This window comes from Magnolia sinica, chromosome 8 (genome assembly GCF_029962835.1).
Source record: "Magnolia sinica isolate HGM2019 chromosome 8, MsV1, whole genome shotgun sequence".
In the NCBI taxonomy this organism is placed as follows: domain Eukaryota; kingdom Viridiplantae; phylum Streptophyta; class Magnoliopsida; order Magnoliales; family Magnoliaceae; genus Magnolia; species Magnolia sinica.
Window position 1 is genome coordinate 1,755,653 of NC_080580.1, and position 13,655 is coordinate 1,769,307.

The window sequence follows — 13,655 nt, forward strand, 5'->3', positions numbered from 1 at the left end:
TTGGGACTTTATTCGCAGGACACTACCATTGATGGGCTGTACAAGAATCATATCAGTGGGACAACCGCCAATGGAATGAAATTTGAAAATTATAAATGGAACAGTCATAAAATCCAACCAAATGTCGATATACAATGGGCAAAGATTTTTCCAGAAATAACCTCAACTCTCAACAACCTTTGATAGAAAGAGCCCATTTTTTTAATTTTTCAATTTTTTAATTTTTTTTTCTGCAAAACAGAACTTGAGAAAATTCAAGTGTACCAGCAAGCTTGGAAATGCCAATACAGCAAAATGAAGATGGATTTCAAGCTTTCCTCAAACATGAAGAAACTCCAAGAAACAGCAAATCCATGAACATGGGAAAGGATTGACTATAAATTACCGCATTACCAAGTAGGAAATGTTCATCATAATCAAACGCCAAAGTTTCTTCATTTATGGATAAAAAAGGCTTCTGAAATCAGTTGAAATTCAAAAGAAAAAGATGTCAACTAAACAAATATTCACAGACTCGTCTCTCCAAAACAATATCAAAGAACCACTAAAAAAAAGATCAAAGGTACATCCCTATAAGGGCCAGACCCTAGTGTGATTAAATGGTGGCAACTCATCCACCATTAATATGAAATAAATTTACTTCATTCTAGACCGTTCAAATTGAAAGCTCTATGGTGGAAGGATGACAGAATGAAACACACCACTTATGCAATGATAAACATCCCATTTCACTCACTGAACTCAAACCACTGATCATTTTCAATCTTAACCATCCAACAGCCACCAACCACATATACAGTGTGGCCTGCAATTTGTACATCTGAATAGGCGGCCCCACACGCACGCCAAATATACAGCACATGATCGCCACCATTTAACACGGTGGGGGCGAAATCCAAACCTAAGCCAGGCCATTCCCTATAGCTTCAAGATCTATACAATATAAAAATCACGCACATGGGCGGATCCTACTCGCCCATGGTGAAAGTAAAAAATTACAAATTCAAAACCCTAACAATCAATCCAGACATCAAAGGAAATGCATTGACAGAAAAGATCATAACCGCACGCAATCCACAGAAAACAGAGTTCTATACATCCAAATCAGGAAATTACCGACACGTCCTCCTGCCAGATCCCAATTTATGCATAAACCAAGAAAAAAAACCACAATCGTAGAAACTCAACATAAGAGAGGTGGAGCGCACCTAATATACAGATGTATTAGGGCTGATCAGCCGACCTGATCATCAGATCAGATCGGACGGTCAGTAATCAACAACCTCAGCGTCGGTAACAGAGCGGGAGTGCTGGACGATGGAGCGGCCGATGGAGTTGATCCACTCCTCCTTCTCCTTCTCGGAATCGGCAATGAAGTACATGGTTTCTCTGTTGGTGGAGAGCTCGAAGGCGAACTGCTTGTTGAGGACGTCCTCGGCGCCCTTGACAGTGAGGCACGTGCGGACGGGGATGATGCCACGTGACTTGGAAGAGCGAGTCACGTGAGATTCCTTGAACCAGAAGAGATGGCCTTGCTTGAGGACGAACCAGCGGCGTCTCCATGTCTTTATGTACTCGCCCTGCTTCGTCAGCCACCCGGTCCGCTCCGGGCTCGTCCAGAACTCGATGCTCGCGCTCGGGTCGTCCGGTTTGGGGCCGGTCGAACCGGTCGCGGCGCGCCAGAGGCTCGCCATCGAGTCTATCTTTTCCCTGTTTTTCTTCTTCTCTCCGACGGTGCGATGCGATATATGAGAGAGAAAGGGTTAGAGAGAGAGGGAAAAAGAGTCTGCTCTGTTTGGGGATGCTCGCTTTCTGTTCCGGCTTCGCCGAAGAAATGAGTTGGGGGCTTTTGGACCTTCTGGTAAGACTTTTCCTTTGTTTTATGGAAGAAGCTTTGATACTCTGGCTGAGTGTGGTATATGATACTCATGCACTTAAAAGATTACTTGAAAGATATCTAATGGTCCGTCTTCTACAAAAAGGTGGCCGCTAACCAGTGGTTAAGATTGTTGAGACAGTATGATTTTGGTACTGTGACTTCAAGAATACCAAATACAATTCGTTCAATTTGAATCGGTGAATGGCTCGTGTGTAATTTCTGAGTCCCTGCCCATCAAGCGTCGCGGGCCCTGGCCGTCGGGCCTACCTTGATAAATGCATTGTATATCTATTAAAAGCTCCCTGTGGATAGGCTCAATTGCATGGAAAATAAATATCGCAGTGGGCTTTAAGGTGGACCATGAAAAGTTTTTAGTGGTGGTACGCGGTTTGGCTAGTGACGCTGCCACGAGCCAGGTGGCTAGTGGTCAGTGCTATGTGGACCCCACCATGACGTGTGTGTTTTATCCATGCCGTCCATTTATTTTGAAAGATAATTTTATGGTTTGATCCAAAAAATGAGGTAGATCTAAATCTCAGGTGGATCACACCATGGGAAAACAGTAGTGAATGAATGTCCACCATTAAAAACCTCCTAGGGCCACTGTAATGGTTATTTGACATCTAATATGTTGATTAGGTCTCACAGACTTGGATGAAGGGAAAAAAAATATATTGCCTTGATCCAAAACTTGTGGCCCCTACGAAGTTTTTAATGGTGGACGTTCAATCAACACAGTGCGGTCCACTTGAGATTTAAATCAACCTAATTTCTGGGCTCATACCATAGAATGGTCTGGAAGAATGGGTGGACGGAATGGATGAAACACATACATCATGGTGGGGCCCACAGAATACCAACCACTTGCCATTGGCTGGTGGCAGAGTCGGTAGATGGAGGGACGACGTATACATCAAGATACGCCCTACGGACAGAGCCGCAATGTGGTGGGTGAGGTGGGGGCCGCACCTAACCCTCTCTTAAGCGTCGTACTGCTCCACTTGTTTTATTACGAGGGAGTTGTTTGATTCTCTGTCAGCATATTAAGCTTGATGCGCAGGTATTCCCACACGTTGTATGTGTTAACTCAGTTGAACCGACTACACTTTGGAACCCATGTCAGACGTCCATTTGCTGAAAATAAGATTGGTTGAAGAATCCTAACCTTTGATTGGCGAACACTTGTTTTTTGGAATGGTAGCATTGCAATTTCTTCATCTTTAGCTTCCACCAATTCAATAGCCAGATAATCAAATTCTTTGATATTTTTTTTTTAATTCTTTTTTAAATTTTGGTAGTGGGGCCATAATTCCTACGATGTAATATTAAGTACTGAAGTATCATCCATCACATTCTGCCACATTATCAAAGTAATTTTTTTCTTCTTTATTACGAGCATGCACCTTGCTAATGTGCACTGGGTGTGAGGGAGCTGGCAGCGGATGTGCATAGAGTAAGGGGATGCAGATTCGGTGGTGTTGGTGAAATGAGGTAGATTGATTGTGACGTAGGGATGAACGTAATGAAGTCGATCATCATCTTCCTTAAGGGTAATTACTCCGAATCCATGCAGCTTTTCTAAACTCCTCACATGTACTTTTCGAATCCATAGGGAAAAAGTGAAAAAAATAGAAATAAATTCTATAAATCTATATTTTGATTGATAAATGAAATAAACTACTTCACAAACCTTTAAATAGGGATATTAAGCAATGAAAGAAATTTCATAATCAAACTACAGCTAAAACTCCTAAAATTCACAACTTGTTATTTATTGGTGGTCGTGATGTCTACTAGTGTGCAAGGTTTTCAACCAAAAATAATAAGTGTCCTATTTGGCTTCACCAAACTATTTTTGTAATTATTCTAAGCACTTTTTATGTTGTCCGCAACACCTAAAGCCCAACGGATGTAAAGTTATAATCAAACTAAAACTTACTATTTATAGTAAAAATGAAATTAAAATAAGGAAACGACCATCGATGTGATGGTATTTCGCAAATCCGGCTTGCACGATGGCTAAAGTAGCTCGTCCTATCCCAAAATCATATGTGGTATGTCGAATGACTTATTTAGGATTGCGAGATACGCCCGATTTAAGATCTGGTGGTCAGGATCACTTTTGTTGTCGACTGGGCCTTTTTTGATCTATCTTAGCTATGAAACTGTCCGCGACCCGCTCTACATCAGATTGGTATGGCTTTATACCATCAAAGATGGGCCTGAGCTTTTAAAGGTTTTTTAGCTTAGTATATACTTAGCTAATTTTGGACAATGTACAACCCGTCAATCAAATCTTGCAATGTCATTTGAGCTACTCACCACCCAACCACATCCGAAAGAAAGCCAAGCCCTCATTAACTAAGGACCTCACGCCAAGGTAGAGCCCAGCCTGCAAGGCCCACCAGCCAAATGCTTGGCCACCCATTAAGGGTGGCACTAGGCCCGTCGAATCACTGGGCATGACAAGCCAACCGGCGCTCGACCTATAAGTTGGGCCTGTGGGCTCGACTTAGGCCTCACATGCATCGCTCTTCGGTTTCTAAGATGTGCTTGCGCTCAAGTAATTTTAGCCCAACCAAACCTAACTTCATAGGTTAAAGTCTTACATCCTATAAATATTCCATTTTAATCCTTGATTAGACAACCTAGACTCTTGGACGGAAAATCACTGATTTTGTTTCTTTCTGTCTCTATTTCTTTGAGCACGTGCTTAGCCAAGGTTGGGTCAGTCCAGGACCAGCCGTACCTTTTGGGCTTGGGTTGCGTCATGTTGTGATAAGCCCATGCTGGGCTTGAGCCAAACTGGGCATTGGACCTTGAGGGTCGGGTCAGTCACGAGCCTACCCTGGTCCAACCAAAACCCAGCCTCTTGCCACCCCCACCAATGTTGAACTAGTTGAGCAGGACTGGTATCCAGGGTGTTGCAACAATGCGGGCCTGGTCCAACCCAATGAATTATCAGACCTATTAAGGCTAGGGCTGAAGGTTGGGCGGGTTGGGTCGGGTTGGTGCTCAACCGTAGCCGAACTTGAGGTTCCTATACTTCAACCTTAACCCAACCCATCCCAACGTCGGGTTGGGAATTCTCAACCCAACCCAACCCAAGCAGGCTTGGTCAGATTGGTCCGGTAGATACATGCTAATATTTTTGTTATTATATTAGTCTACTATATTTCAATACACGTCTTATTTTTTGTACCTATGAGTTTATTAATTATATATATAGTTATTTATTATAAAGAATTTAATTTTTTCTAAACAAACAAACAAAAATAGAAGACAACTACTTCTTTAAAGTCATGTTGTGTAGCACACAATGTACTTGAGAGAGAAATCCAGCGTATCATGTTAGCTCGAGTCATTGGAAATGACGTGGACCAATGAGACCCGACAACATTTGAATGTCCTGTGCCTTCAGTACAGACGATCCACGCTCAATTATAATTTATAAGTAACTTATATATTGATCGGGTTCGGATTGGGTCAGGCAACCCAAGACCTCAACTTGAGCCTGACCCAAGTTTTAGCAGATTGGTGTTTGTATAGCCCAAGCCCGAGACCGAACCCAATACATCATGCCCAAGTCCAACCCAATGTTAGGTCAGTCATCGGTTGGTCAGGTTGAACCCACCCGACTTTCAGCCCTAATTAAGGCTTAGGTCCCACCCATGGGCCTCAAGGTTCACCCCTGTCTCGGTGGATTCAGGCATGAGCAGGCCAGCCCAGACTTCTTCCAACCCTAAAGATAAGTTACTCTTGGCACGTGCATCTTGTCCGTGGGTAATATAGGTATTAGCTGGCTATGGCCCATATATTGGCATAGACTGCCCGAGAAGCAGTCCGGATCCTGGGGATATCTGCCACGAGAAATGCACGTAGAGTGGAAACAACGACCATGAAAAAGTTCAGAAAATGCACGGTGCTTCATTCATCTAACATAGAAGTTTTTCAACCGTTCGATTCATCTATGAGGAAATATATTGCAATTTTGACGGTGCAAATAAAACTAAGTAGACTGGCATCAACCTATGATGAAGGGAGACCCAATGGATTGGCGACTCAGACGAGTCAGATGCAACTCGTCCGAGTTGACTCAAACTTGGGTATGGACCCAATACTTTTTGACACCAGGAGTCACCCCAGCTTGGCCGAGTAAGCTGACTTTCCCCTAACTAAGGTGAGTCGTGACTCGACTCTATACCGGATTACTCGGTCTGGTCGCGAGTCTTATGTTCATGTAGTGACCCAGGGATGGACGTGATGAAGTCGATCACCATCTTTCTTAGGGATAACTACTCCGAAAACACAGCTTTCTCATTTTAATAAATTAAAAAATAATTTAATCGATGATAAAAATGAATTTACAATCATTTAAATAATAATACCAAACCTAGGAAAGAAGCAAACTCCAACTAAAATTTTCTGAAATTGGTGACTTATTATAAGTGGTAAACTCACTATTTTTAGACCCCTTTTCATGTTTGGCACAACTTCTAAAGCATGAAGAGTGATAATTGAACTAAAACTTAATATAAATAGTAAAAACGAAATTAAAAAGGATTTTCGATCATCGATCTGGTGGAATCTTGCAAATTCAGCATGGGTAGACCGAGGTAGCAGGGTTGGGTGGCTAAAGTAGCTTCTCCTACCCAAAATCATATATGGCACAATCGAATAACTCATTCCAGTTTGCAAGATACACCCATTTTAGAGTTCTGATGGTCTGATCACTTCCACCTGTGATCGGGGCCTTTAAAAGTCCATCTTGAACATGAAAGTGTCAGACACCCACTCTATGTAGGGCCCAACACCAGTTTAATGGTCCTCTGAATTCATCTTTCTCTGTGGACCCCAGCTTGAAGAAACGTGTCCTTGATTACATGCATTTCCATGACAACATCTCTCATCTGCATTCGTTCTTTCGGAGATTCAACAGAGCATGCAACTCCGGTTCTGATTACTGAGACCAAGCAATCCCACATCCGACGTCTTTTGTCCTCTCTACGTTGTAGATTGTTGAAAGCTTGACTGTCATTTGCTTCTTCTACCTCTTCTTCTAAGAGCCGGGGATCAACGATCTCCAACACTCGATCGGGTAGAGCCATCTTTGCAAATTCATGAAGGCTTAGACCATCCTTAAACATGTCTCCAGTCGGCCTTCTTCCCGTAAAAATCTCCAATAAAAGAATCCCATAACTGTACACATCTCCACATGTAGACACGTCTCCGCCCAGACCATACTCTGCCAGGAAGAAGCATTTAGATGCTTAAAGAGAAGAAAAAAAAAATGGAGATTCTGTAATTTAAAGATCCATTGGATTGAACTTCAACACATGGAAGAATACAATGTTACACATGGAAATCATGCCAGTGGTTTTGGATGCATGGATACCTAAATCAACAAATCTTAACCATCCATCAGGTTTGTCAGTGGGCCCTAGAGAAAGCTTATTGTAATCGAGTGCCTTTAATCTATGCATACAGAAATTCCCAAAATTTCCCCTATGCTCGATGGACGCATTCTTTGATCCTATCAAGGGCCTGTCGATGCCACTCGATCCTATTGAAGGTCCCATCAATAGAATTGCTCAATTTTACGAAAGTGTGTGTTTTATTTACTAATTTGATTGTACCTCTCTATAAGAGCTTGTAATCAAGCTAATTATAGTTGATAATGTGAAGGGCTGTTTTGAGTGTAAGGGGAGTAAAGCTAGGATTTTTTGAAAGGGATTTTAAGGTTTTCGGATCGGTAAGTCCATCCATCTCTGGTAATTCATTTTTCATAGTGTATTCTTTGCCGCTTTGTGTCATAATTTTCTTCTGCGAGGGTTTTTTTCATGTGTAAAGTGCTTATTTGCATTTATTTTTCTCTTACTTGATTCGTACTTGATTCGAATTCAGAATTTGCTTCCGCTATTCCCCAACAAAACTCCCAATGGTTGGAGAAACTTTTGAATGGATGGTATGGACCAAGAAAGGTCCAGTGATCAGCATGAATAGTCCGGTGATCAACATACTTCAATTTGGATAAGATATATCTGGAATAGCCATGATTTTCTAAAGTGTGGCCCATGAATTTGGAGGCAAAACCAATAAGGGGTCCAGATAAATGGTTAGACTGACCAAGTGGCATGTGATTCCAGAGTGCAAGCCAGGCATGTTGACAACCATAGTTTGATTATTGTTGAATTTTTAACTACTGTTCACGTATTTACCACAAGTTAAAAATCAACCACAGCTAGTTCAAAATTAACATCTTAACCTGAAGTGTCTGAGAAGAAAAAATGTTACTTTAGAAGGGTACTTAACAGAGATAGTGTATATAAGATGGATTCTGTAGCTCAGAGGATTAGAACACATGACTATGAGCGATGTGTTGAATCCCTCCTTGCCCATAACCAGCTCAAAAGAGAAGGAATTTGGAAAAATCATGATTGGGATAGTAAAGACTAGAATTTCAAAAAGCCGAAAATGTGACAGAATGGATTGAGTTGATACCTGGAGCAACATACCCAATGGATCCTTTTATTGCAACTGAGCTTGTTTCATTTTTAGAGAAATGAGTGGTCCTTTCAGAAAGGAACCTTGCCAGCCCGAAATCTCCAACGTGGGCACTCATGCTTTCATCGAGAAGAACATTGCTTGGCTTCAGATCGCAATGAGCGATCGGCGTTTGGCAATCATGATGAAGATAATCCAATGCAGAAGCCACATCAATTGCTATATTCAGCCTCTGAATAAGGCTCAAATTCCTCACTTGATGCTGTCCATCTGATTTCAAGTGCAACCACTTCTCTAGGCTCCCATTAGGCACAAATTCAAAAACCAAAGCTTTGAAATCGTTACCTTTATAATCCAAGCTTGAGCAGGAAGTTATGATCTTGACAAGATTCCGATGTCGAATGTTTCTCAATGCTTCACATTCAGCCAAGAAGCTCTTCGAAGCTCCTTTCTGCTGAAGGTTGATCACCTTCACTGCAATAACCCTTCCGTTGTGATCCAGAATTCCTTTATACACTGAACCATAACTTCCAACACCAATCAGTTTACCTGAAGAGAACCCATCAGTTGCTTTGTGGAGCTCAGCATAAGAAATCTTCATATGGGGATCCTCTAGTGTCGATTTTGGAGAAGATTTCTTTCTTGACTTTCTCATCCAGCAAAGAGTAGCAATCAAACATGATAAAAAGACTGCAAACAGAACGGTACTAACAACGGGAATTATTATTTTGAGATGCGATTTATGTTTTCTAGAGGCTTTAGCAAGGCATGTGGGCAAATGAAGATCGAAGATCCCCCACAAAGATTACTATTTCCACGTACAAAGACATTCTTCGCGCTTCTAAACACCCCTTGTTTTGGGACTTCACCCTCAAGATTATTGAAAGATAGGTTTAGATACCGCAGAGCTTGAAACTTCTCAAGATATTCTGGAAGCTGCCCAGATAAGTTATTAGACGAAAGATCGATTGCGACTATACCTTTTAAATTGCTCAAGGCTGGAGGGATGGTTCCTTGAAAGAAGTTATTCTGCAATTCAAGGAATTCCAGGCTTTCGCAATTGCCCATTGCTCCAGGAATTTCACCTGACAATTTGTTATCTGAGAGCTGCAATCCCCCAATATTTTTCAGATTACTTACTTCCAACGGTAAAGATCCGGTTAGAGAATTGCTACCCAATTTGAGGAAAATGGATAGTGATGAAAGCCCGATGACTTCTTTCGGTATGGTGCCACTGAGGTTATTGAAAGAAAGGTCCATCAATTGCAAGGATCGACAATCTCCCAAGCTCGAAGGGATGCTTCCATGGAGGTTGTTCTCTCTTAAATATAGTCGGTTCAGTTGAGAAATGTTTCCGAGGGAGGATGGAATTTGCCCTGAAAGTCTGTTTCTAGCCAAGCTCAGATACTGCGAATTTTGAAGCTTCCCCATGCTAGATGGAATGCTGCCTGTGAAAAAATTACTGACCATATCCAATGTTGTTAGATTGATGAGATTCCCAATCACTGTAGGAACGCTACCAGATATTTAATTCCCTCCCATTATAAACAGAATGAGATGGGTTGAGAGATTGCCTATTGAATTGGGCAATTCACCACCAAAGCCGTTGTCTACTATCGCCAGTTTTTCTAAATTGGTGCAGTTGATTAAAGAAGTAAGAAAGCTCAGGTCGTCTGGTTCCCCAGTTCCTAGCTGATTCTCGCCGACATTGATTTCGACGAGGTCCTTTAAGCTTCCTAGATTTGTCGGCATTCCCCCAGTGAAATTGTTGCTGCTTAAATCAAGTCTTACAAGGCTGGAAGCATTGGGAAATGAATTTGGGATGGGCCCGGTGAATCGGTTTCCTCCCACGAAAAGTTCTTGGAGATTAGGAAGATTGAATACTATGTTGGGTGGAAGACTTCCATGAAATTGGTTCTCTGCCACATCAATAGTTTCAATAGAAGAAAGATTGTATAAGCAGGAAGGAAGCTTACCGGAAAGACGGTTCACAGATACTTGAAAAAATGTTAATGCTGTGATCCGGCATAGATCGTCTGGAATGCTGCCCTCGAAATCATTTCTCAACAGTGCGAGCACGTTAAGGGATGATAGATTTCCTAACGAAGGCGGGATGGTTCCAGTTAGATTGTTGATTCCCACACTCAAATGAAAGAGCTTTGACAAAGAACCCAGCTCGGTGGGAACTCTCCCTACAAGGTTATTGAAACCCAAGTCGATGACTCTGAGATCTGCGCAGTGGATGAGACTCGAAGGAATTTGACCTGTGAAAGAATTCTCGGTCATTAGGAGGAACTGCAACCGGTACAAACGACCAATTTCTTGGGGGATTTCGCCATGGAAGGTGTTTGATCGAAGGTTGAGCTGACGAAGGAAGGTGAGGTTTCCTATGTAAGGTGAGACAGTGCCCTTCAATTTCAGCTGCTGTAGTTTCAAGGCCGTGACTCTCTGGTGGCGGCGACCGCATGTTACGCCTTGCCAGTGGCAGAAATGGAGAGAATTATTCCATGAGCTCAACTCTGTGAGAGAATTGTCTGTTATTCCATCCTTGAAGGAGAGTAATGCCAGCCAATCCGTTACGTTGTTTGTAACGGTGAAAGTTTCGGACTGTGACTGTATGCATGAGAAGAAAAGAGTTGTGTGGAGTAGAAGAAATGAGAAAGATAGCCTTGCCATGAGAGTGCGAAGATGGGGGAACTCCATTGGACTGAGAAAGCAAAGAACCAACGGTGATTTATACAGGTGGGCCACGGTGATGGATCACTTTTGTTTAGGAACGAGGCTAACATGATTGGGCACTTGACCGTTGATTGTAAATTTACTATATCAAAAAATTTCATTTTTTAAGAGTTTAAGAGTGGTTGTGAATTGAGACACTTGGCATCGAGTCGAGTCCCACTGAGTTAGGGCTAACTCGACTTGATCCGGTTTTGAAATAGGCCTGACCCGAACTCGACTAGACTCGGTACCGAGTCCATCATGACTGAACCGATCTAAGTCCGACCTGGTCAAAAGTATCGAGTTGGTTGTAGTTGACACCGATTTATATCGAGGGATGAGGGAGGGAGGGAGTGGAGAAGAGAGAGAGACAGAGGAAGGTGGTGGGTGGATGCCGGGTTTGGAAGAGGAGGGAGGGAGTGGAGGAGAGAGAGAGAGAGGAGGGTGGTGATGGTGGTGTGTGGTTGCTGGGTTTAAAAGAGGAAAATGATGACAGAGGGATAGAGAGACTTTGGGATCGGGTCGGATCGCGGTCGAATGCGGCGTATAAGGTTAAGTATACTTAAAAATTAGGGTTTATATATATATCCAAATCCGAGTCGAGTCTGACCGGATCGAGTCAGTCGAGTTACTGGGTAACTCAAACTCGACTCAATTTGAGTTTGGATTGGGCGAATCCTACTTGGTTCAGACCGACTTACTCATTCGGTTTGCTTCGAGTTAGATCTAAACGAGTCGAGTCATCCCATGCCTAGCTCTAGTTGTGATTAAAGAAGTTATTTCAAATGAAATTAATATTTTATGACTTCTTTTGTTTATATATGTATATCAAATAAGTTATAATTAGCACTTTAATTAAGTTTAATAGTGAGTGGTGGTTGCTCTGCAAGAGTGTGAAATCATATGGAATTGTCAAGTCGGCTAGCCCAGAAACTTTCAACGCCCACCACGGGTCAAAGAAGACATGCCAAGTGGAAGGGACTTGAGGTCGGTTAAAAAAGACAACGAAAATGAGATTGTGGAGTCGTCACAGGCACGGCACTGACTTGGGTGTGCCAAGAAAGAAAAGCAGATTAAAACGGCCCTAGCTTCGGTGATCTTTAGATCTACTGAGGTTGGTGTATCCCTTATTGTGGGGCTCACAATAACGTATATGCCTTAAATCCATGCCGTCCATCTATTTTTAAAGCTCATTTTAGGGTATGGTCCAAACAATGAAGCAATACAAAATCTTAAGACCACACTACATGAACTAGCGGTGATTGAATACTGTTGAAAGGTTGGTCTTGCCTTTAAGATTGTTGGGCTGCAAAATCAGGCCAATATATTAATTGGGTGGGCCAAAATTTACAAAAAAATAATAATAATAATACAACCAATGGATTGACTGTGACCCGTGTTGGAGTGTTAAGTCTTTTTATATACATTGAAATGCCATCGTCCAATTGCTCGAGTCAAAAAAACAAAAAAAAAAATGGTGATTTGAAATGGTATCAATGTCAAGTGTTCAAATATCAGAAGGACCATTTATGGTGTGAGTTCAATGATCCTCCGCCCTTGCCAATATGTTTGGGAGTGTATTAGACTATTAAGTCCATTTACCAAAAATGAAAGAAGGCCCAGATGAGTGGGCTCATAGGATTCGATGGTTTACACAATCATGGGATCTTCACAAAAGTAAGAGATGGACCATACTCATATAGTGGTTTACCTAATTATTATAGTACTAGAGAGATCTAATCACTCATCTGATTCTAGGATTAAGATGGCCTTAGACCATTTATGGAAGCAAAGAGGTCTGATCACTCTTCTAAGTCTACAATTAAGATGACCTCGAATTTTGAGTAATGGCTAGGATCGTATAAGGTAAGACCAATGGATAAATTTGATATAAAACTCATTCTCTTTATTTTATTTTTGACACTTTCAATTAAAGCATAAAAGAAAGGGTTGAAGAGTTTGGATAAAGTTGAAAGTTATTTAGTCTTGTTCAATTTAATTCTATCACAATTTCATATGGAATTTAAATTATATGAAAGAAAACCTGCATGTCCAACACAAAGGGTGGCTTACAAGCTGTATCAAAGCTACGGTGAAGAAAGTTCCTTATGAAAAGGAAGCAAGGTGAAAGGAAGTATTTTTCAGCAATTTGGCATGTATATTGGTTGTTTTATATGTATTCATAATAATTTAACCTAATTTTTTTAGGGTCATTCTTGATTAGCATCTTAGACCCACATATCTATAGATTAAGAATTTGAAATTTTAGATTTAATAGCTATGGGTGTTACAAAAGAGATATTTGATAACGTTTCTTCTGAAAGTTTTAAAGACAATTATTGCTTTAGTGTACACTAGTTAATTACATGACTTGGATGACTAAAGTATGTGAATCTTTAAGGGCGTGATCTTTGTTATTGATGTAAAGGTTCCGTAGCTCAAAACTAGACAGATTCTATTTCAACACTAAGATCATCGAATCGCATTACCATGTGGTGTGGGTGTAAAAAACATAAAATGAAATCAGGATGTCAAAGAATGATCGATTGAAGAC

The 13,655-nt window shown here is 41.4% G+C and overlaps 3 protein-coding genes across 4 annotated transcripts; all 3 read right to left on the reverse strand.

The window, feature by feature from the left end:
* Window positions 1-1,026: 1,026 nt before the first annotated feature.
* On the reverse strand, window positions 1,027-1,856 carry LOC131252565 (pleckstrin homology domain-containing protein 1-like). Its single transcript, XM_058253182.1, has one exon. It carries the CDS (start codon window positions 1,692-1,694, stop codon window positions 1,269-1,271), a length of 426 nt encoding a protein of 141 aa, XP_058109165.1. The 5' UTR covers window positions 1,695-1,856; the 3' UTR covers window positions 1,027-1,268.
* A 4,444-nt stretch (window positions 1,857-6,300) lies between these two features.
* On the reverse strand, window positions 6,301-9,853 carry LOC131252566 (probable LRR receptor-like serine/threonine-protein kinase At3g47570). 2 transcript variants are annotated; one of them, XM_058253183.1, is made up of 3 exons: window positions 9,364-9,853; window positions 8,381-9,073; window positions 6,301-7,124 (listed from the first exon to the last, which is right to left on the reverse strand). In XM_058253183.1, the coding sequence occupies exons 1-3, from the start codon at window positions 9,851-9,853 to the stop codon at window positions 6,715-6,717; spliced, it is 1,593 nt and encodes a 530-aa protein (XP_058109166.1). In that variant the 3' UTR covers window positions 6,301-6,714. The 2 variants fall into 2 exon arrangements, with proteins under 2 accessions (XP_058109166.1, XP_058109167.1); XM_058253184.1 differs by having other exon boundaries at window positions 6,876-7,124; window positions 8,395-9,073.
* A 57-nt stretch (window positions 9,854-9,910) lies between these two features.
* Window positions 9,911-11,086, reverse strand: LOC131253751 (LRR receptor-like serine/threonine-protein kinase EFR). Its single transcript, XM_058254889.1, has one exon. It carries the CDS (start codon window positions 11,084-11,086, stop codon window positions 9,911-9,913), a length of 1,176 nt encoding a protein of 391 aa, XP_058110872.1.
* Window positions 11,087-13,655: the final 2,569 nt, after the last annotated feature.

Coding starts and splice junctions, on each gene's coding strand:
- LOC131252565 (XM_058253182.1), bottom strand. CDS start 1,694: ATGGCGAGCCTCTGGCGCGCCGCGACCGGTTCGACCGGCCCCAAACCG.
- LOC131252566 (XM_058253183.1), bottom strand. CDS start 9,853: ATGGTCAGTAATTTTTTCACAGGCAGCATTCCATCTAGCATGGGGAAG. Junction 9,074..9,363: donor AGCCTTGAGCAATTTAAAAG/GTATAGTCGCAA, acceptor TTCTGTTTGCAG/TCTTTTTATCATGTTTGATT. Junction 7,125..8,380: donor CATTGGGTATGTTGCTCCAG/GTATCAACTCAA, acceptor TCTTCCTGGCAG/AGTATGGTCTGGGCGGAGAC.
- LOC131253751 (XM_058254889.1), bottom strand. CDS start 11,086: ATGGAGTTCCCCCATCTTCGCACTCTCATGGCAAGGCTATCTTTCTCA.